The sequence below is a fragment of the Aulostomus chinensis genome, chromosome 19 (genome assembly GCF_037954235.1).
Source record: "Aulostomus chinensis isolate RoL2024-O1b breed Wild chromosome 19, RoL_Achi_v1.0, whole genome shotgun sequence".
Taxonomy (NCBI): domain Eukaryota; kingdom Metazoa; phylum Chordata; class Actinopteri; order Syngnathiformes; family Aulostomidae; genus Aulostomus; species Aulostomus chinensis.
The window spans coordinates 22,033,498-22,055,861 of NC_141338.1; the positions used below are offsets into that span (position 1 = coordinate 22,033,498).

General features: G+C 45.1%; 2 protein-coding genes across 5 annotated transcripts in view; both read right to left on the minus strand.

Moving 5' to 3' along the window:
• slc25a25b (solute carrier family 25 member 25b) overlaps positions 1-5,921 on the minus strand; it is a 16,037-nt gene extending 10,116 nt beyond the window's left edge. For 3 of the 4 annotated variants that reach the window (XM_086187585.1, XM_086187582.1, XM_086187583.1), the window contains exons 1-2: positions 5,129-5,921; positions 103-229 (exon numbers count right to left, since the gene is read on the minus strand). In XM_086187585.1, coding sequence (XP_086043711.1) covers positions 103-229; positions 5,129-5,443 — 442 coding nt within the window. In that variant the 5' untranslated portion in view covers positions 5,444-5,921. Of the gene's footprint in view, positions 1-102; positions 230-845; positions 1,452-5,128 lie in introns of those variants that run through there. The other variant, XM_086187584.1, reaches the window with a different exon arrangement.
• Positions 5,922-19,364: 13,443 nt separating this feature from the next.
• The window catches only part of LOC147244404 (LIM/homeobox protein LMX-1.2-like), a 33,378-nt gene continuing 30,378 nt past the window's right edge, over positions 19,365-22,364 (minus strand). The window contains exons 7-8 of the mRNA XM_086188267.1: positions 21,147-21,305; positions 19,365-20,249 (exon numbers count right to left, since the gene is read on the minus strand). Of these exons, the coding sequence (XP_086044393.1) occupies positions 20,098-20,249; positions 21,147-21,305 (311 nt within the window). The 3' untranslated portion in view covers positions 19,365-20,097. The remainder of the gene's footprint in view (positions 20,250-21,146; positions 21,306-22,364) is intronic.

Here is a 22,364-nt window from a genome sequence, read left to right on the forward strand (position 1 = left end):
GAGAAATATTCTATTTTCTCAGAGTTATTGATGAAGCAGAATGTCACTTTACTAAATGATCAGTGTCATTATGCTTCACCCTTTTAACATCAGATTCCTCACCGTCGTTCTTCTTGTCCAGACTTTTGAAGACCAGCCGCAATTTCTTCTCGTGGTCTCTGAGATAATGAACAAACTCTTCGAAGTCCAACTGTCCGTCTAGATCTTTGTCTCCTGCTTTTACTATTTTCTGTGAGGTGAGAGGAGACAGGAGAATCACTTGAGAGTATCTTCCAAGCATCTGGAGTGGCTGCAGACACCAGAGAGCAATCAGTGACATGATGGCTCACATTCTAGTACTGCAGGCTGAGGCTCAGCAGTCACCATGATGCAGTCACCTGCCACCTGGGCTCTGTTGACTCACTTTTACCACTTTACACCTTCACACACATCAGGGTATGGTAGACACTCCAGGGCACTCCCTGCCCTCTGGAGGGGCTCTACAAGCAATATCAAACATGAATGAAGCTCTTTTTGATAGCTGTATTTACTCAGCGATGCTACCTTCGAGTGCTCTGATCACCTTCACACCTGGAAGCAGCTCAGTACAACCACAGTCTGACCAGCTGCCACTGGAGCAGTTACTTTTAAGTACTCCAAATGTAACAAAGTGTCAAGCAGCTGAACATCCAAGGAGCCCCTGTGGTACCGTGGTGGAAGGCTCAGTGGTGGATAACCACCAGCAATGCACCACAGCATCTTCCATCAATCCAAATCTGATCAAATGACATCATCTGATATTGCTATCATCTAATATCTGTATCAGCAACAGAAGTCCAGCATCGGACGGCTCTATTGTATCCTACCTGTTGAAAATCCATTGGCGGTGCAACCATGATTAATACAGTGGTCTTCTTAGGAGGGACACTACTGCTGGGGGTTTCTGCTCCAGTCTGTTCTCTGCTGCTCCCAGTAGCCCCAGTCTCCCCTGGCAACTGGGTCTCAGCAGGTTGACAGTGTGTCCTGCCAAACATCCACTGGCACAGGATGCTCAGCATGTCCCTTAGCGTCAGTGTGGATGTGCGAAACAAACGTGCCGACGGCGCTCTGCTCCTACACAAAGACGCCACTCACCGTGTCTCGGCTGAGGCAAAGAGAGGAGCTAGCAGAGCCAGAACAGAGAGGTCAGCTGAGGACACGCAGGACTGCAGAGGGGACTCCTCCACTTTCTGGCTCCAGCTCAGAGTCTCATTAGAATCTCATCCAGGCTCAGGACCACTGGCATTAAATGCACCAGACAGAAAATTCTGCTAGCTAACACTTCCCATCAAACCTCTACTTCTTATTAAGACATTTTGTAATGATCAAGTGCAGATTTTCACGCTGCACAGCTCGTGTTGAGAAGGCTCTGATAAGCAGAACGCTGGGACTCACCAGTTTCAGTATCAACAGCAACAGAAATGCAGCAGAGAGAGCCTCAAGAAACCTGCATCATCATCATCACTGCAGCCAAGCCCAGCCAATCACTGCAGTTCATACTGACAGGTCAGCCTGACGAGCTGTGGAGCCAGCCCCTCCACCAATGGGGGACAGGATAGCAGCGTGTAATTTATCATGTCTTTGATTGTACTGAGAGCAGGAGGAGGGGCTAGAACAGGGTTTCCCCTCAGTTGCACCTCACTCACTTGCAGCAGGAAATCAGCTGAGTAGTGATGACTCCCTCCTCCCCTCCTCCTGATTCATTGCTGGATCATCACCTGCATCCGGCAGGCGACCATGACGACCTGACTGACCCTTTAGAACCACTGCAACGTTTTAAATGAGTATTTCAGGAAACTGTGGATCAAAACCTCAAAAGCACATCACTCACTTTCCACATGGGCAAAAAGGCTGACAGCAACAGGAAAACTTCACACAACTTAAGTTTGGTCACCGAACAATTCAGCATCAACGATTTACTCTTAACACAGGCAGCTAAAATTAACAAGATAACAGATGCCTTCATCTTCAGGGGGTCTGTCTTCAGGCCCGAGATGACCTGGACTTGCTCAATACCAGGAACCCCCCCGAGCTTTCTTATCTCAGATTGAGTGTAATCCCAGCAATTACACGTAATATCAAAACTGTCACAGAAGAACTGAAATCTGCTGTAAAGCAGGTCAAAGGCAACAGTGGCTCACTGAGTTCCTGAGAGCAGAGCGTGAGCAGGTGTTCGCCCGCTTCTTTCTGACATGGCCACTTGTCACCCTAACAGGATATTTCAGCTGGCAGGTACTCACAAAAAAGTTTCTTGAGCTCAGAAGACATTCCTTTTCTGCCCTTGTGAGTCCAAAATGCTGAAAGAGCCAGCCACGTATATTTAACTTAAAGCTAATGGAGACTGACAGCTAACAAACCTCAAGCTAAATTAGAACACTTCCAGTGCAGTGCAACATGAATGAGCCCAAGCAAATAAGTTCAACTGAATGTGCTAGCTTGTCATTCACCATGCTAGTTCACGGCAGCACCAAACCAGAGGAGACCTCGTTTGTTTGTTTTCAGCTCAAATCAACTCTTAGATTACTGAGCATACGGCTGGATAACGAAGACAAGGATCACACCGCATGATGCACGCCACAATTTATGAACAGACATTCTTGAACAGCTTTGCTGTTGTTAGCTGTCAATCCATTAGCTTCAAGCTAAATATTCACTGCTGGCTTTTTCTGCATTCTGGCTCCACATGGAAGTAATGCAGGACAGAAAGAAAGACATCTTTGAATGCTAAAGACAACTATTGATTAGTATTTGAAAGGTAAATGCACTTTTTGGGGAGGTAGAACTATCATATTTTGAATATCAAAGGAGCCTTTGGTAACTTTTTGAAGGCGCACAGCAGATGACAGCAGAGGTGTTGATACGCTCTCGCTAGCACCACCCTCTAGGTCATTATTGAAGCTACAAGAAGCAATAAGGGGACCCTCACACCCAAAATACACTTCTGATCCAAATCTTAAGACCAGTTAAAAAATTGCATGAATTTGCATTTTGCACTGTTGGATCTTAGGAAGGTTCTAAGTAGAGCTTCAAAATGCAAAAAGAAGAAATGGGAACAAGAGACCAAAAGTTTTGAGCAGGCAATTTATTGAAAACAGCAATTTAACTGAAATAGGCTGTTGATCAGCTGATCAAAAGTTTGAGACCACAGCTCAAAAGAACCCGAAAACCTCCTAAAATAGAAAGTAAAGTGTCAAAAACTGACTCAGTAATTAGTAGCTCCACCATTATTGTTGTCCACTTCACAAATTTGTTTCCAAAAGGCTAGTGGGAATGTTGCTCCAAGTGGTGAAGATGGCTTCCCCAGGGGCATCCACTGTCTGGAACTGAAGTCCATTTTCGAAAACTTCCTTTGCCATCCATCCCCAAATGTTCTGAATTGGATTCTGATCAGGGGAACACGCAGGATGGTCCAAAAGAGTGATGCTATTCTCCTGGAAAAAACCCGCCCACTGCAACATCTCCACATCGCCAGCGGCTGTTTGACGCCCCTGCACAACCTGGAGCTCCATTGTTCCACTGAAGGAAAAAGCCCCCCAGATCATGATGGCGCCCCCTCACTACACCACGTAGAAAACATCTCAGGCGGCATCTCCTTGTCATAACGCTGGAAGCCATCAGGACCATCAGGGTTAAAATTTTTCTCGTTAGAGAATAAAACTTTCTTCCATCTTTGAATGTCCCATGTTTGGCTCCTTTGCAAAGTCCAAACGGGCAATTTTGTGGCGCTGAAGGAGACGTGGCCTTTGAAGACGTTTTTTTGTTCTTGAAGCCCTTCCTTCGCAGATGCCATCTGATGGTTATTATTATTTATCATTTTTTTGTTCCATAACCCTCAGGATCTTTTAAGAAAAGCAAAGTGACAGTCTTACTGTGTCCAACCTCAGCAGCGATGGCACGTTGTGAGAGGCCTTGTTTATGCAGCTCAACAATCCCACCACATTCAAAGACAGTGAGCTTTTTTGCCTTTGCCATGAAGAGATCTTTAGTGTGTTTACTTGACAGGAAATGACATGGAATCCAGTTTTGGGCTTTTAAAAGCTGTGGTCTCAAACTTTTGATCAGCTGATCAACAGCCTATTTCAGTTAAATTGCTGTTTTCAATAAATTGCCTGCTCACAACTTTTGGTCTCTTGTTCCCATTTCTTCTTTTTGCATTTTGAAGCTCTACTTAGAACCTTCCTAAGATCCAACAGTGCAAAATGCAAATTCATGCAATTTTTTAACTGGTTTAAGATTTTGAACAGGAGTGTATGTCCCACTGTGAAGACGGCAGTGTCGTTGAAAGGTTTCTAGGGGTGCTTATCACAGATTACCTCACTTGGTCTGAGAACATCACGTTGCAGGTCCAGAGGGCACAACAGCGCCTGCACTTCCTGCACAGAATGAGGAGAGCCCATCTGCCCCGCCCACCCTCACCACATTCTACCGGAGCACCACAGAGTGCAACTTGACCAGCTGGAACTGTGTGTGGTGTGGAGGCTGCAGTGCCACCAACTGGAAGAATGTGGGGAGAGTGGTGAGGACAGCAGAGACAATCATCGGAACCCCTCTCCCCTCCATCCAGGACATCGCACCTCTACGCTGCCTGTCCTGTGCCAGGAACATTACCAGACTCATTTCACCCCCACCATTGTCTTTTCTTGCTGCTGGCCTCTGAAGAGGTTCACAGCATTCGGTGCCACCAGCCTGATGGCCTGAGGGATAATAATAAGGAATAAGCATTCTGCACCTTATTTGATTATTTCTTTTTACTGTATTGCACCTCATGTCACATTGCACTTTCAATAACTTTAACTGTTCATATTTCTGGGGTCACTGTTGTCTGCTGTTTGTACTTGTATATATCACCATGTATTCCTCAGCAAAATTTTTGTGCTAAGCCTTTCCAACGAAATTTGAGTAAACTGAATGACAAAGTATGTTTAAAGTCCGAATTCTACATTGTTTTGTTGCCACTTGGTGGCGCTATGGCTACATGGCTCTAAATTCAGTGGGTTCTTCCTTGACCCAGGCTCCGCCCGTCCACTAACACAGCACTGGCTGATCCTGCTGACACAAACCACCAGAGAAGTTTTGGAGGTGAGAAGCGTCCAGTACGAGCTCCACTCACCTTGAGCTCGTGCTCCGTGCGATGCACCCCCAGCTTCTTCAGGCCAATAGTCAGGTCGTTGACACAAATGCCCCCGTCGCCGTTCACATCCAAGACCTGGAACAACACTTTAAGTCGGTGCTCCTGCTCGCCACAAATGTCACTCGGATGAGCTGACCGGAACGTGTCCGGATCCTGGTGACAGGCTCCGGGATGCCCTTTACATGATGATGCCGAGGAGGGGGGTCTAGCCTGCCCCCCTCCGCCCCCCGGGCCAGCCCCTGGAGTCTCGTTGGACCGGCATTGACAGATAACATCGGCGAACAAAGGCGGCATCAGGGAGCCTGCTGGTGCATGATGGGTCCCAGAGACGGTCGAGTCTGACTCAGCTCCAACTACCACGGAACGAGTCCCTCCATCCAGCTATACGCAGCAGGCGAGCCTCCCCGCCCGACCCTCCATCACGTCTGTCGGGACAGTGTGAGCGGGAAACAGGGACCTCTCCGCTAGTTCTCCTCGACAGCTCGCGCGGCTCTCTCGCTCTTTCCACGTTACCTCCTGTCAATAATTCCGTTAGTGAGCCGTTACGTGATCCCGGCCGGCAGCGGCGAGGCGGATCCTGGGCTAGTACAGCTCTCACAGCATCACTCAGTCTATCACACGTCACAAATACATATTTCCTGTATGACGGAGCGAAAATGTGATTTTATTGCACAAGTTCCGTAAACTTCCCAATCAAAGACAAGGTAAACTCTTTGGCTGCGGATGCCGGCTACTACTGAAACCTTCCGCCTCCTCCACTTCTTCGTTCGGCTTCTGGTTGACCAGACGCAGGAAAATCGCACTGCTGCACCCTACAGGCAAGACGGGAGTGGAAACCTCGACACACTTTTGACAATCACCACTAGATGGCGGTGTGGCAGCGCTGCCGCCATCTTGGTTTAAAATGCAAAATGTTCATCATCGGTCCTGAGCAGGTAAGGACGATGTATACGACAATCACTGCCTTGTTATTAAGGCTCATGAAGATGAATTCATTTTGGCAGACGTAGATGAAATTGCTGAAATGTTCTTTGCTGTATTGATACAAATGTCTGTGTCAAACATACGGTAATGTTGTTTGTTTAAAGTCTGACATGTATGGGAGCCTCTCTAAAGGAGTTGCTCTTTCAAAAATGTATTGCACATGCAATAATTGCTATATACAGACAAACAACCATGACCTCACAGTCATACCTACAGTCAATTTAGAGTATCCAATTAGCCTAGTCCCCAGTTGCATGTCTTGTCGTGCCTGAGCCGGGAATTGAATCTGGAACCTTCTTGCTGTGAGGCACCAGTGCTGACCACTGCACCACCTGCTCGTGCATATATCCATCCATCCATTTTCTTCCATTTATCCTGTTGCGGGGGTGGAGCCTATCCCAGCAGCCCTTTGGCGAGAGGTGGGGTTCACCCTGGACGGGTCACCAGTCCATGGCAGGGCCAACACATAGAGACAGACAACCATTGGCTCTCACAGTCACACCTACGGTCAATTTAGAGTCTGGATTAACCTGGTCCCCTCTTGATGTCTTTGGACTGTGGAGGAAGCTGGAGTACCAGAGAGAACCCAGCAGGAACAGGGAGAACATGGAGACTCACACAGAAAGACCCTGTGATGGAGCCGGGACTGGAACCTGGAACCTTCTTGATGTGAGGCGACAGTGCTGACCACTGCACCACCATCAAAACCTATTTAGCAAAACATGAGGTGCAGGAGTCCCTGTATTTTAAAGGGAGTGTGACACAACACTGATTGTTTACATTTGTTTTAGCCAATGATTCATAATTAATCTTATAGTACCAAAATTCACATTTTCAGCGATTTTTGTAGTATTATTTCATTACTGTACACATGCTGGTGAGGCACTAGCTCGAAAAATAGGTTGCAAGTACAAAAGTAATGTTCAGTTATTGTTGATTACAAATATTCACAATTTCAGCTTTCCTTACTCATCCAGAAGAGTAAGGGTGGGATATTAGATGGGATATTGTCCTTCATCTTTGGTGATCTAAACTGTACCTGATCTGTGTATAAGGATTCTACTAAAGAAGGAATACACCTCTGAAGAGTACATAATACTATTCAACTCAGTATTTGAGTGTACTGCTGGTGGTCAGTCTGTCGTTGCCTGAGGCCCTGCGGCCTGTAACCTGAGAGCTCCCCCTGAATGACTGACTTGTTTATTGTGTTACGAAGAGCTTTCCCTACCTCTGCTGACATCATATGAAGCTGCAGAGCACGAGATCCATTAATAACAACAGGCTCTTGATGACATCAGCTGGGGGAAAAGCTCTGTGGTTAACAAGATGGCTGACACCTGTCGACGGCTATGCTAGCTACGCGCTACAGTGCCAGTATATGAGAGGCTTGTCCTCCTGTGACCTGCCGCTTCAGGTGAGTCTGAAAGACGTCTGTCACCAGCTGGCAGTCACACCCTGACTGGTGGTTTATGTCGTGACCTGAAATGATGTATTTCATGTAATTTATAGCAACCATGTACACATTAAAAGCACAAACACCAGTGAGTGACCTAAAAGATGTCTGTTTGAGTCAGAGCCGGTGTTCCCATGATCAGCAGCCTTGGGGGCCACGGAGTGGACGACAGCGGCTCTGCTGTCTTGTTGACCTCTTTTGGAAACCAAAAAGCTTCTGGATCTTTGCTTGTGTTTTGTTTGGTGTGGAGGTAGATAAGGACACGGGTCGTTTCAGGCTAAGTTTCCTTGTGATGCTTACTTTAGACAACTGCTACCTAAGATTTTTCTGAATATTTTGATGTTTTGCAGATAGATTGTTCAACGTCTTCCTTGTGACACCCAACACACTGCCAAGCTACGGATCCAGGGCTTTTTTTTCATCCCCATCTCTGCCTCAATACTCAACTTGTAGGAAGTTGCTTTGTACTTGCATATTCTCAAGGTTCTTCTCTTGTTTCCTCCTCATACAATAAACACATTTACATTTTTGCATCTAGTGCTCTACAGTTGGGGTTGTTACTTCCCAGTCCCCTGTTCGCCAATGTGGAAAAAGAACTAGAGGAAACTCAGATGTTGGTACCTGTGGTAATATTGACACCAAGCCTGTTTGGAGCTTGATTCTGAGGTTCTACCCTTTAAAGATAGTTCTATTTGGGCATGTGTGAACTCAGTGAATGCATTTGGATGTGGGGCCAAATGGACTGAGGAGGACAAGACAGGGTGGTATGAGCCTGGGGAAATCACACACCGTGGCATTATTAGCAAGCCAAGGCAATGTGTCCAAAAAATCTGTCAGCCTGGCGCAGGCACTGGTGAAATCACTCAGACAGGTGTTTGGAGTCGTTAGTATTGAAAATTGACATCATTCAATGAATTGTCACCTGCTGCTCCTTGGTGACTGATGATTATATCAGGCGTGCAAGCTGGCTGGTCATTTCTCCAAGCAACTCCTCAGAAGTTTCTGTGGTGCAGGCACTTGCTTATCTGTAGCTGTGCCATCTGCTCAACTCATGGAAGACTAACCTGGGTTTGGCTATAATAATAGCATATAAGATACACGTCACATAAATGTATCTTTCGCCTGATGATGGTGTTTGAAAGCCTAAAAGTTCCCTGCATCAACTGCAGCATGTGTGCAGACATTTTCCCCAACAGCAATAAATCTAACTACAATAAATAACAATACGGACACTGAAAAAGTTTAAAACTTGTAAAGTTGGTCCTCAAACCTTATAATCACTCGTAAAATATGGCAATGAACAATATGAGAGGGAGAATGACTACATCTCTGTTACACCACATTCTGTCTGTTTAGATTAGCGACTGCAGGAGGTGCTGTTGCACGAAGATTGGCATTCTGGTGACACTGCCCTTATGAATGAGATTAGATCAGAACTTTGATTGGCATCGTTCAAGAAAAGAAAATGACAATTCTTTTTCTGCGCAGCACCTCACACATATCATCATCAAACTTCATTATTGACAAACAAATAATGTGTGGAAATAAAAAATGTAAAACGAGTGTTAAAGTTCTCAGCTTAACAGTATTGCATGCTAGTTGTGTGAGTGTGTGCGTGCATGTGCATGTGTTTGCGCGTGTGTGAGAGAGAGATGGTGGGTTCTTCCTTTTCGTAGGCACATTTCAACAGTATGCAACAGTACCTTATGCTGACGTCAGTCACATACTAATTTGCGATAATTATGATGTCATGGAAGTAGGGTTTCCCAGATAGTCATCATGAGCCTGTGAACCTAAGCTGGTACCTGGGAATCTCATTTGAAGAGTCGTCACCCAACAAACGTCAAGGACACAACATCATGGATCTGCATACCAGACCACCTGGTATTCTATTCCTTCCTATTCTGGAGAATGGAAACAAAAATGAAAATCGGCAAAGTTACTTTGAGAACACCAGCAGTGGTAAACACTGGTCAGTGTGGTTGACAACTGCAACAATGCATGGAGCCTTGCTGTGGTTGGATGTTGAGAATGATTTCCTTCTTGACTTGAAGTTTGAGGTCCAACGAGAGACAAGTGTTGGATTCCAAGATTTACATATCATCACTGTAGTTGGCCAATGGACAAAGGCAGAAAATACAAATACACTGAGCAAGAATGTAACACTATTGTTGTTGTACTCTGTACTTTGAAACTTAAGAGTGTGTCCTCTTTTTTTTTAAACTATTTAAATGAAAAAAACTCTTGCATGGAGTCCTAGTTGTTGGAACCAAAATGTTGTGCCAACAGATGTACCAATCAGTTTACAGCAGTTTCTTCACTCAACTTGTTGCTCTACCAAAGAAAACATGTCAGTTATAAACCACACGTGAATTTCAGAGTTTTTGTGTCCTTGAAGTGACTATAATTCCCATGAAGCATGTCCAGACACAAGTGGTTTCCTCTTCCTGATGTATTTATTATTATATAACACCGTGAAAACTAAAGAAAAACACAGACAAAATAATAATTAACATGCAGGAAATATAAAGACAAGTTAGGGTATCGAATGCCTGCAAACGTATCGGAAAACAAAATTCAGATACAAAACAAAACCATACTTCGTAAGCTGTGTGCTACCACAAGGAATTAGGCTTGTCTTCTCTTTTGTTGCACGTAAGCGCCTTGCTCTGGTTAAAAAGTCGGTGCTCAACTGCCACCCATTTTACAGCGTACTTACTTACTTACTCCTTCGGTACCACGTTTTACACAAACCCCCACAGCGACCTCTAAAGGTGGCGTGTAGAACTACACAATAAAACAAAGTAAAAGTCATATGAAGACACACACGAGGGTATAAAATAAAATGTGTCAGTTGCACTCTCATCAGCATTGCACATACCTTGTTGTCTGGTAGCTTAGGTCGTTCATTACAAAATGGTAGTGGCATTTCATAGTGACCACTTTCATTCTGTTTGATGCCTTCTTTGAGTTACGAGAGAAACTTAAGGTCATCTTGAGACACACGATTGTCATCACTGGCCCTGTCTGAAAAATCCAACTCCAGAGCTTTGATGATCTCTGAAGGAGTGACATCCTTTACCTTAGTTCTATTTACATAGTGGACTTCCCTCGGAAGATCAACAAAGGGATTGAGATCTGGGACAACTTTCCTCACAACGATACGATGACGTCTCCATAGTCTGGGCATGGATTGTTTTGTCCAATTATGCTCCAGCCTAGATCTGTGCGCTGAGCATAGGGTTCGTACTCTTTGCCAGACACAATCTCTCTTGGGAGTAGTGCTTGCAAGCAGTTCTATCCGATTAACAAACCTACAAGACAGTCTTGCAAAGGAGCGATTTCTGCTTGGAGATGTTGGAGATGTGGCCAAGCTTTTGCTGTCTCGTTCGTTGGAATGTGACCTTCATTGGCTGGAATAAACTCCCGTGTTAAAGTTGGTGGTAGACTGATCCTTTTGTTTAAGTAGAAGCCATGTACTTGTAGCTCTTTTAGTCTTTGAGACTGAACAACTGTGGTTTTTGATGTCATAGTGGACAACTCTAGCTTGACTGGTTCTCTAATGGTGTCTAGATATTCTGCAACTTCACTAAGGACAAAGGTCGTATCACTTTGAGAATCCAGTGAGGCATATACAAGGACTTCCTTTGTGGGCTGTGTAGTAGATGAGAGCCAAACAGGTATTACTGCTGCTGTTTGTGTATTACCTTCAGGACATATGACTCTGTTTGTTGTCACTGTGGCCGTCACTTCTTGAATTTGAGCTTGCACCACTGCCGGTTCCCGCACCAGCCCGTCCGCCGGCTCATCCGCCAGGACCAGCAGCATTCGGGCCAGCCGGTCCCCCGGCCCCAGAACCAGCACCAAGCCGACAAGCAGCGGACGATCCTCAAGCCAAGCTGGACCCAGCGGCGCATCCTCCTGCCCACACGGATCCAGTGGGAGGGTCCTCACACAGGCGGTCCTAGTCGCAGGAGGACATTATTAGGGGAATAACGGGGATCAATGAGCGGCTCGACTGCCTGATAAATGTTCTGGAACATTTCGTGGACAAAATAAATAAACCTGGCTTCATGAATCGTGTAGTAGCTTCTTACCCTTTCACACTGTGGAAATGAAATTCACGCGTGTGAGGACGGCTGCCCGGCCGGGATCGGCGTCCATCCCTCCAGCCTCTGCGCATCCATGATCCGCACATTGATGGAGTGGAAACCCTTACGATGAACGTGAGCGTGTTCCTCATGGGACGGTGCTTTTATGGCAACATGAGTGCAGTCAGTGGCTCCGATTACATTAGAGAATCCTGCTATTGCTGGAAATTGTGCTATAATATTGGCCTGTTCAACCGCACTGGAAGGGAATGTAATGTGCCTGCGGGAGAGGCAGATGATCAGGTCCACCACCATGGGCATGGCCCGGCTGAGGGTCGACTGGCTCACCCCAGAACGGTCCTCCATCTCCCACTGGAAAGAGCAAGTGGCCAAGAAGCCGAGCAAGCTCAGCACCAGTGTCGGCAATGGCACAGCTCGCCATTGTTGAAAGTTGCACAGTCAGCACAATCGTGAAGGCTCTACCATAGCCGCTTAAGTAATGCCAACAGGTGTTTGTGTTTGTGTTGATGGTTTTTTTGTGCCTGATGTATGTGCGGTTGTCAAGTGATGTCAGTCACCAAACACCGCCACAGGGTGTCGCCAACGGACCAAAGTGCAGTCAACGCAAGAATCGGCTTTCAGCCAACTTCTACGGCACCTCCGGAGTTGGCGTGAAACAGAGCAAGAATCGACGAACTTTTCGTGTTGATACACCTGATCTTGAGCTCCGATCCTGGCGTACGCAATTTATCTTGCGTAAACCGCGTTTACACTGTGCTGGGTAGCAATGCCTCAATTATGAGCAGTGTTGGGACTGACGCCTTATTGCGTTATTAGTTACTGCCAAAAAAGTAACTTTGGCAGTAACTAATAATCAAATGCATTATTTTTAAAATTCAATAACTCAGTTATAGTTACTAAACGATCCGTTTATTAGAACCTCGGGCTGGTTTCCTTAAGTGGAAGTACGTTCACTACTTCTCCTTCGCTGAGCAGAAGGAAGAAAATGTTCATGTTAAATGCAACTCGTGTCTCGGAACTAAGACCCTCTCTGCGGCCGCTAACAGCAACTCTGATCTATTAAAGCATCTCGGCACGCAGCAAGCGGCGGCGACAAAACTTGTTGGTAAAGCTAGCGGGTCAGGGACCGGCACAGATGTTGTTCTTTTCAACGAGGGAGTGCTCCTGCTAGCCAGGCTAAAGTCAATCAATCAATCACTTTGAAACATCTTAGTGTTTGTATGAATGTGGACCACATTGCTGAGCAGAGTTCAGTTCAGTGATGAAAATGCATGTCAAGTAGGACAGAGCTTACAACTTACGTCCAGTTGACCAGATTTTACTTCGCTTCGATATACAAATGATAGGGTGAACCACCAAGAACAAAGAGGATGACCAGTGGAAGTGAAAAGGACCAGAGCAGCAAACCAAACTGAAATACAAACTCTAATGTCAGAACAGGTCCGAGGTTGTGAGGGCAGGGAAGGAGCTGATTGGAAGAGGCACAAGCAGCAGGACTGTGGATGGTATAGACCTACATGTGAACTAACCAGACACAGGTTATCACAGAAAATGAAGGGAAACAGACAAAGGCAGGAATTAAGACAAGAGGACACACAATGGAATTTCAAAATTAAAGAGGAATTGACAAAGGTTGGATGAAAACACAAAGGAGGAATACAAACCACCAACACACCAAGGAAAAGAGGAACAACACAAAGATCAAGCCAAATGAGTCTGTAATAAAGCAAAGACTCGTAAGACCGAAAGTCCAAAATAATAATTGGCTGAAAAGTCCAGACAGAACCGTGACAGCTGAATTAACTGTATTGTCGATTGGTTGGATCAGAAATCTGGAGGTGGTTGGTTGGTCCTTTACAAACTGAACTGCTGGACTGAACTATACTGTACTTGAACTGATGATTCATTGACTACAAAGTAAATAGACAGTTTGAAGAGTTTTCTTTTTTTTTGGCATCACCTAGAAATGTTTGCTGGTAACACCAGGGCCAAATGTTGTTGGGGAGCGAGTCACTGACATCTGTCTGACTTGTGTCTTCCACCTGACTGAACTTGAGCCATGAACAGTCTTTGTGTGCTGCCGTGTACACGCATCAGTTTTTTGTGATCAATTGTTTAGCAAAGAGGCTGCTGTTTGTCTTTCATCCAGCAGCCTGACCGAGTGGAACAAATTGAGTTATTCCACTCACGTTCATTTATGGCTCATACAAAGAAACGGAAGTGATTGTTGCATGGTGGGTAAATATTGTGCTGCCTTTCAGTTTTAGAACCCTGCTGAGAGGTAGGTGATCTCCATGTACTTGTGCTGTTTTGTGACAAAGGAAAAGCACATGCATCTGCCATATATAAACTCTCAATGTAAATCACATGGCAGGAAACCCTGGATTATATCCTGACATGAATCAAGCTGTGACGGCGATGACCTGATGGTGTGTGACTGTTCTGTTTGTTTAAGGGTTTTGAAAGTGTTGAAATCACAGCATTGAGGTCAAAAGATCCACACCAGATGCATGTGGTTTGATTTGATTTTATTAGGATCCCCATTAGCTGATGCACTATACATCAGTTATGCTACAGTAGTAGTGTACAGTAAATGTAGGCAACATTTTGAACTCACATAAGGGCGAGAGAATTTTGTGGACATATTTTCTGAGTATTTCTAACTAAAGTGGACAAGGAATGATAAAAGGTAATGCAAAAAAAACAACTCTGTAAACGTGAATCTATTGTCACACAAAACTGTACACACTGCAAATTCACAGTAATCAAAGATTCGATTTAAACCTGCCATTAAAATGCACTAGGTGATCAGATGTTATCTGGATATTCAAGTCAAGTCAAGTCAATTTTATTTGTAGGCGCCAAATCACTACAAAGTTCTCTCATGACACTTTCCAAGTAGAGCAGGTCCAGCACTTCCCTCCTTCAATGAACCTCCACCCAACAATTCTCCATCAGCAAGCATATCAGGCAAAAGCGGCAACGAAGACCTTCCTTTTAACAGGCAGGAACGTGGAGCAGATCCAGGATAAGTGGGGACGGCCTTCTGCTTTGACCGGTTGGGGGGAAAGAGAGCAGGAGAGCGGGGCAGAGACAAAGACAGATAATGGAGGAAGACAGAGAGACAGAAGGAAAGAGAGGGACAGAGATAAAGAGAGAGAGAAAGGAAGAGAGACTGATGGACCGACAGGGACGTGAGCAGGTGGAGCTACGGGTGGCAGCTGGAGCCGCTTCAGGTCTGCAGCCTCCTCCAGCAGCACTCGGGATCTGGGATGAGGGGAGCCTGAAGGCTCTGGAGGAGAAGATGAGTTTGTAATACGTATGAGTATGATTTATGTATGACACATATAGGAGGACAGAGAGGCAAGTGAGGAGTAGAGAGAAGCCCAGTGCACCATGGGAGATCCCCAGCAGTCTGAGCCTATAGCAGCATATCTAAGGGCCAGCCTAAGCAGTCCTGACTATAAGCCTGATCAAAAAGGAAGGTAATCCTGGACTGAAACTGGGAGACAGTTCCACAGGAGGGGAGCCTGATAGCTGAAGGCTCTGGCTCCCAGTCTACTGTAAGAACTCTAGGAACCACCAGGAACCCTGCATCCTGGGAGTGAAGGGTTCCAGCTGGATAATAGGAGACTAGGAGCTCTGTCAGGGATGAAGGAGCCTGACTGTTGAGGACTTTGATGTTAGAAGGAGAATTTTGAATTCTATTCTAAATTTGACAGGGAGCCATGCAGAGAAGCAGTACAGGAGAGACATGGTCTCTTCTACTAGTTTTAGTCAACACGCAGGCAGCAGCGTTCTGGACCAGCTGGAGAGTCTTTAGGGACCTACTGGTGCAGCCTGATAGGAGGGAATTGCAGTAATCCAGCCTGGAAGTGACAAAAGGCAGGGACTAGTTTTTCTGCATCCTTTTGAGACAGGATGTGTCTGATCTTAGCGATGTTACGTAAATGAAAGAAAGCAGTCCTAGAAATTTGCTTAATGTGGGCATTAAAGGACAGATCCTGATCAAAGAGAACTCCTAGGTTCCTTACGGTCGTGCTGGGACCAGGGTGATGATATCCAGGGTACCTGTCTCATGAGATAGGGTGTCTCTAAGATGGTTTGGGTCCAGCACAATAACTTCCGTTTTATCAGAGTTTAATAAAAGGAAATTATGGGTCATCCAAGTTTTTATCTCCTTCAGACAGGCCTCCAGTTTAGTCAGCTGATTTATTTCATGTGGATCATTGATAAGTACAGCTGAGTGTCGTCAGCATAACAGTGAAAATTAATTGAGTGTTTCCTAATAATGTGACCGAGAGGACGGAAATACAGAGTGAAGAGGACTGGTCCAAGCACAGAGCCTTGAGGAACACCATAACTGACGGCAGTGGTTTCAGAGGAATTATCATGAGTGAGTATGAACTGAGATCGACCTAGTAAATATGACTTAAACCAGCTTTAATACCAATGACATGTTCCAGTCCCTGTTCTACAGAGTTCTACTTAAATCAATTAAGCTGTGTTCACACAGCTCATTTGATTTAAGTAGAATCAGGTGTTGCTTTTGCTGGGTTGGAATGAAAACTTGCAGCCCTTTACTGGACCAGTTTGAGACCCCTGCTGTGGAACGATATGGTGGTCAATGGTATCAAAGCTGCACTAAGATCTAATACAGGGGTGGGCAATCAGGTGCCATGGAGAGCCGTGTGTATACAGGTTTTCCTTCCAACCCAACACTTAAACAGGTGATTCCACTGATTAACACTCTTCTGTGGCTGAAGGTGTGTTAATCAGTGGAATCACCTGTTAAAGTGTTTGGCTGGAAGGAAAACCTGCATACACACGGCCCTCCATAGCACAGGATTGCCCACCCTTGATCTAATACAGGGGTGTCAAACTGGTCCAGTAAAGGGCCGTGTGGCTGCAGGTTTTCATTCCAACCCAGCAAAAGCAACACCTGATCCAACAAATGTGCTGTGTGAACACAGCTTAATTGATTTAAGTAGAATCAGGTGTTGCTTTTGCTGGGTTGGAATGAAAACCTGCAGCCACGCGGCCTTTTACTGGACCAGTTTGAGACCCCTGATCGAATCGGACCAGCACAGAGACGAGTCCCTCATCTGATGCCAGTAGGAGGTCATTGGTAACTTTGACTAGTGCTGTTTCTGTGCTAGGATGAATCCTGAAACCTGACTGGAAATCCTCTAATAAGCTGCTGCTGTGGAGAAGTCACAGAATTGTTTAGCAACGTCTTTCTCCAGAATTTTGGAGAGGCAAGGAAAATTTGATATTGGTCTGTAGTTGGTGGAACTTCTGGATCCAGGGTTGCTTTTTTGAGAAGGGGTCTAATTCCTGCTCCTTTAAAGGACTGTGGGACGTAACCAGATACCAGCGCCACATTGATCATATCTAAGAGAGAGGTGCTAACGAGGGGTAGAGAGTCCTTTAGCAGCTTAGTTGGGATGGAGTCTAGGAGACAGGTGGAGGGTTTAGAGGAGGAAATTATTGTACTAAGCTCATGAAAGCTAATGGGAGAAAAACTGTCAAAGTGTACGTCTGATCCTCCAGCTGCTTCTGAGGTTTCTGGGGTTATAGGTGACGTGTTGTCAGCTGATGGCAGGAGGAGGAGAATTTTCTCTCTATAAGGAGAATTTTGTCATTGAAGAAGTCCATGAAATCTTTGCTACACACAGAAACAGGAATGCTTGGTTCAGTAGAGCTGTGGCTCTCTGTCAGTCTGGCTCCAGTCCTGAAGAGGAACCTGGGTTGTTCTTGTGTTCCTCTATTAGTGCTGAGTAGTCGGCTGCTCTCGCTATACGAAGGGCTTTCTTATAGCTTTTAAGACTATCTTGCCAGACTACATGTGACTCCTCCAGTTTGGAGGAGTGCCATATTCTTTCTAGTTTCTAAGTTTTTTGTTTAAGCTGTCTGGTTTCAGAATTGTGCTAAGGTGCTTGTTTCCTTGGATTTATAGTTTTCTTTTTTAGTGGGGCAATCGTAAAATTCGTAAGATGCGTGCTGCTCTATCGATAAAATGATCAATTTGGGAGGGACTAAGGTTGACAACATTTTCCTCTGTAACAATGGGACATGACACTGAATTTAGCACCAATGGAATCGCTTCCTTAAATCCAGCTGTGGCCTGATCAGACAAACATCTGGAAACCACCGTTTTCCTGAGTGGAGTGTAGTCGATTAGTGCAAATTCAAAAGTGATGAACTGATGGTCTGATAAAAGTGCTCTGTGGAAATACAACTAGATGTTCAGCTTCAGTTCCACATGTTAGGAGGAGGTGGAGGGTGTGGTTGTGGCGGTGAGTCGGTTCATGGACAGACTGATGGAAACCAACTGAGTCTAGAAGAGAGAGAAATGCAGCACCAGACTGTCGTTATCAACATCCTCATGAACATTGAAGTCACCTACAATCATGACTTTATCTGATTTAGAACTAAACTGATAGAAACTCTGAGAATTCAGATCAGAATCCAGAGTCAGGACCAGGAGGACAGGACACAATGATAAATAAGAGTGGCTGTAGAGTTTTCCAGGTTGGATGAGACAAACTGAGAATCAGGCTTTCAAATGAATTGAAACTTGTTTTGGGTTTGGGATTTATTACTAAACTTTTGTCAAAAATGGCAGCAACTCCACCTCCTGGGCCAGAGCCTCGGGGAATGTGAGTGTTAATGTGACTGGGAGGAGTGGATTCATTCAGACTAACATCCTCATCATCACCAGCCAGGTTTCAGTGAGACAGAACAGGTCAGTGCAATTGTCAGATATTAATGTCTTCACTAAGTCAATTTTTGACATCAGAGATCTGATGGGTAATAGTCCACATCTAATTATTATGTTCTTTTGAGTTAATTTGGTGGTTGTGTTAATTTTGATTAGGTTTTTCTGACTGATTCCTCTACAAGTAGAAGTATTCAGATGTGCAAAGGGACAAGAAAGCGATGAGGGCAAAGAGCTGGCCAGACAAGGCAGCGGGATGGAAATGAAAAGTGAAGAGGACTGGTCCAAGCACAGACCCTTGTGGAACACCATACCACCACCAAAAGTAGGTGAATGTTATGTTTCACATCATACTTCAGAACCCAACACTATCAAATGGTTCAGTGCAAGGAAAAGATTTCATCAGAGTTGTCTAGCTGCAGAGTTACATACTTAAATCCTTTCTATTACCACAGAACTCCAGACTCTTTCTTCATGAGCTCCAAGAACTTCACGATCCCTTGAGACGTGACAATTAGGGCTCTTGTCTTAATTGTGTTTAGCTGACATCCATCCATCATCCATCCATCTATTTTCTTCCGCTTATCCTATTAAGGGTTGCGGGGGGGGGGGGGGGGACTGAACCCTATTCCAGCTGATTTCGGGCGAGAGGCAGGGTCCACCCTGGACAGGTCACCAGTCCATCACAGGGCCAACACATAGAGACAGACAACCATTCACACTCACAGTCACACCTACAGTCAATTTAGAGTATCAATCAGCCTGGTCCTCTCTTGATGTCTTTGGACTGTGGGAGGAAGCAGGAGTACCAGAGAGAACCCACACAGGAACAGGGAGAACATGCAAACTCCAATCAGAAAGATCCCGTGCTCGAGCTGGGACTCGAACCCAGAACCTTCTTGCTGTGAGGCCGCAGTGCTGACCACTCCACCACCGTGCCGCCACATTTAGTTGACAATTCATTTGAATTTTCCCACCAAGTTTGTTGACACAAGACACAAAGAACACACTTTTATTTAAAGCACCGACACTGTTGGTGAGTTAGCAAATCTAAATTGTCTTCTTGACAATGTCCAGAAGAACCCAATAAAATAATAAATAGCATAGTAAAAGGAATTTACAGTCAAATAACAATGATAAATAGCAGAATCAATGAATAAACCAGGATGTTTAGTTTTGTACAATATAGTCATACTGCCTTTTTGAATATTTTTTTTCCTTTTCATAATTATACCATCATGTTTTTCAGAAAGACACAATTCAATCTCATTCTGACTTGCAAAACTGGATGTTTGGATATTTGTGAGGAGCAGTAATTAGAAGATTATGTTCACTTGAGCAGACACAACAGGGGGACTTATTGGTTCCATTTTCACAGGAACCCTGCAATGAAAATCCTGTTGGCCTATTAATCACAACATTAAATCCAACTGGATTGTCATCAATGGATCTATTAAACTGCATCAGTCATTTCAGATGTAGTTCCTGGTTTTGGACCACCAGCAGTTCCAGACAGTGGGGTACACAGGAGGCTTGAAGTTTGTCTTTCATGTTTTTTCTTTCCTTTAGCCGGTGGAGGTCAGTTGGATATTTAGGTGGATTCACTGGATGGTCACCTTTCATGGCCTGGTGACAGGTGGTGGCGTGGGTGGGATGAGGCTGACAGGGACTACAGCTGTCAGGAGGCAAAGTAGGAGCTCTGCATTGAGTACAGGTGGTCGATGGGGTTGGCCACCTGGGCATGCAAGCTGCCAACATCTGTGGTCTTGAAGCAGTCGCTGAGACTTGTCAGCGATGTGTCACTGTCAACGTCATGGAAGATGGAATCACCTGGTGAGGGCAGAGAGGACAGAAGGAGTAAGTGCATGTCATACTGGCCCATCAGATACTGGGAGCTCATCATTTCATACAGCTGTCATTCTCTCATGGCCTAAGTGTTCCACTGGTCCTGCCCTTGCAGCTGCGGGGCTCGCTGAGCGAGGAGATGATCCTGGCTACCTGTTCCAGGTGAGAGCTTGATTATAACTGTTTGACAAAACAAAACAAATCGGAATTTTATTTTGTTACATTAAAAAGGTCAACTTCTTTTTGTGTAGCTGTTAAATGAGCTCTGTTTTGAGCGGAGCGCAATGGCGGGGATGCCACCGGAGGAGTGCAGGGAGCCATTTGGAGGGCTCTGTTAGAATCTGTATTTTATTTTGTATGCATTTCCTTTTTTTGTTTTATATTCTGTGTACTGTGATAGCCCATGCTGAATCAGTGCAAGCAAACTTTTGGAGAACCTTTAGTGTTTGCTGTTGGCAGCGTGCAGCTTCAGGCTCAGCAGCTCTGGTGACTAGGTTCTGGAGGTTTGGTTACAGCTACTGAGCAGGGTTGGCCTGGCTTTGGTAGCGGGCGCATCATCGGCCCCAGGTGCGTTCAGTCAATATTGTGGGCTGGTCTAGTCCAAAATTCCAGGGCCTATTTTTGTCCAAGTCCAGCCCAGCACTCATTGATCCTCACCAGTTCTTTAGTAGTGACCAAAAGAATGAGGTCACAAGCTTACACAAGCACCCAGAGTGAATTTCCTGTTTCCAGTGAACAACAGCACCTCTTCTCTGCTTCCTCTAGTGTGCAGTTTCTTTCTTTAATAAGTTGCCTCTATGTTGAGCCCCTCCATTTTTAAGTCTCGATACAGATGTACTGCTTCATTCCAGACACAGACATGATGGAGAGTGTGATGCTCACTGTAGGGGTTCATGTGGTCTCCAGGCATCTGGGGTGGGGTGAGGCCCTGCTGAAAGGGGTCCATGTTATAGCCACTGTGCTCTATCGGCCCCAGCTGCTGCTGGTTTGGGGGTCCTGAATAGGACTTGGGCAGATCTGCCATGCAACCTGACATCACATCTGCAGCAGCAAGAGAAAGACAACCTCAGTGAATACACGGGTCAGCTGAACTGATCACACACAGACATGCAAAAACACAATAATAATCATGGATTTCTGCTGGTCAGAACCACTGACATGAACATGTGATATTTGCTTGAGTTGAAACTTTTCAACTTGGGTAAGTAGAAATCCTGTGTCATGAAATCTTTTCATTCATGAGATCTCCAGACGTCACTGATGGTGAATCGAAAGTAGAGATTTATAAATCCCAAAATGACAAATCACAATGTGCCTTGAGGGGCTTCACAATCCCTAATTGACTGACTTGTGACATTTCATTTGAGTAAACTAGTAATCATGAGTAAACTGGTGAGAGGCAGAGGAAGACAACAGTGGGCCGAAGGAAGAACACCCATTCCTGGACTGCTGCATTCTTTATAACAAACCCACTATCAGCAGTTATAGTGGATGAAAATATCGACGAATCTTTGTCTGTGTGCCTTGGTGGCCCTAATTATATTTGCCATCTTAAGTGTCTCAAATCTGCATACAATCCAAATGTGACTTCAAACGCTTGTATTGACACTTGGCCACATGCAGTATACTGTATGTGTCTCTGTTAGCCAGACCACAGTCTTTGTTTTACCAGGCTTCGAGCCAAACACTAAACCCTCCGCAGTTGGGCAGGTGGTGATAATGCACTGGAAGCTGTTTGGTATACCTGCCAAAAAGGCCAGAACTTAAAATAATCCACAAACAGCGAGCAAGATGGCTACTTTCTTTGTCTTTTCAGCCTCGGAAGACCCAGGAAGTGCCTGCATCCACTGACGTACAGCAAAATATGATTTATGCTTCTTGAAGAGACAATTTTACATCATCTGGTTAGAAAGAGCTTAAATACACTCAAGACAGATTCAATCAGATGTGTGGTCTTCAGGATTTTAGCTGGTACATTTAGTTGAAAAAGTTTGTAGAATCACCCGAAACACTTGCAGAGTAGCCTTCCTGATACAAGTGTAACATTGAGTGGCTTGAGAATTAAATTAACAAATTTCAGCTGTACTTTTTCATTCAGTA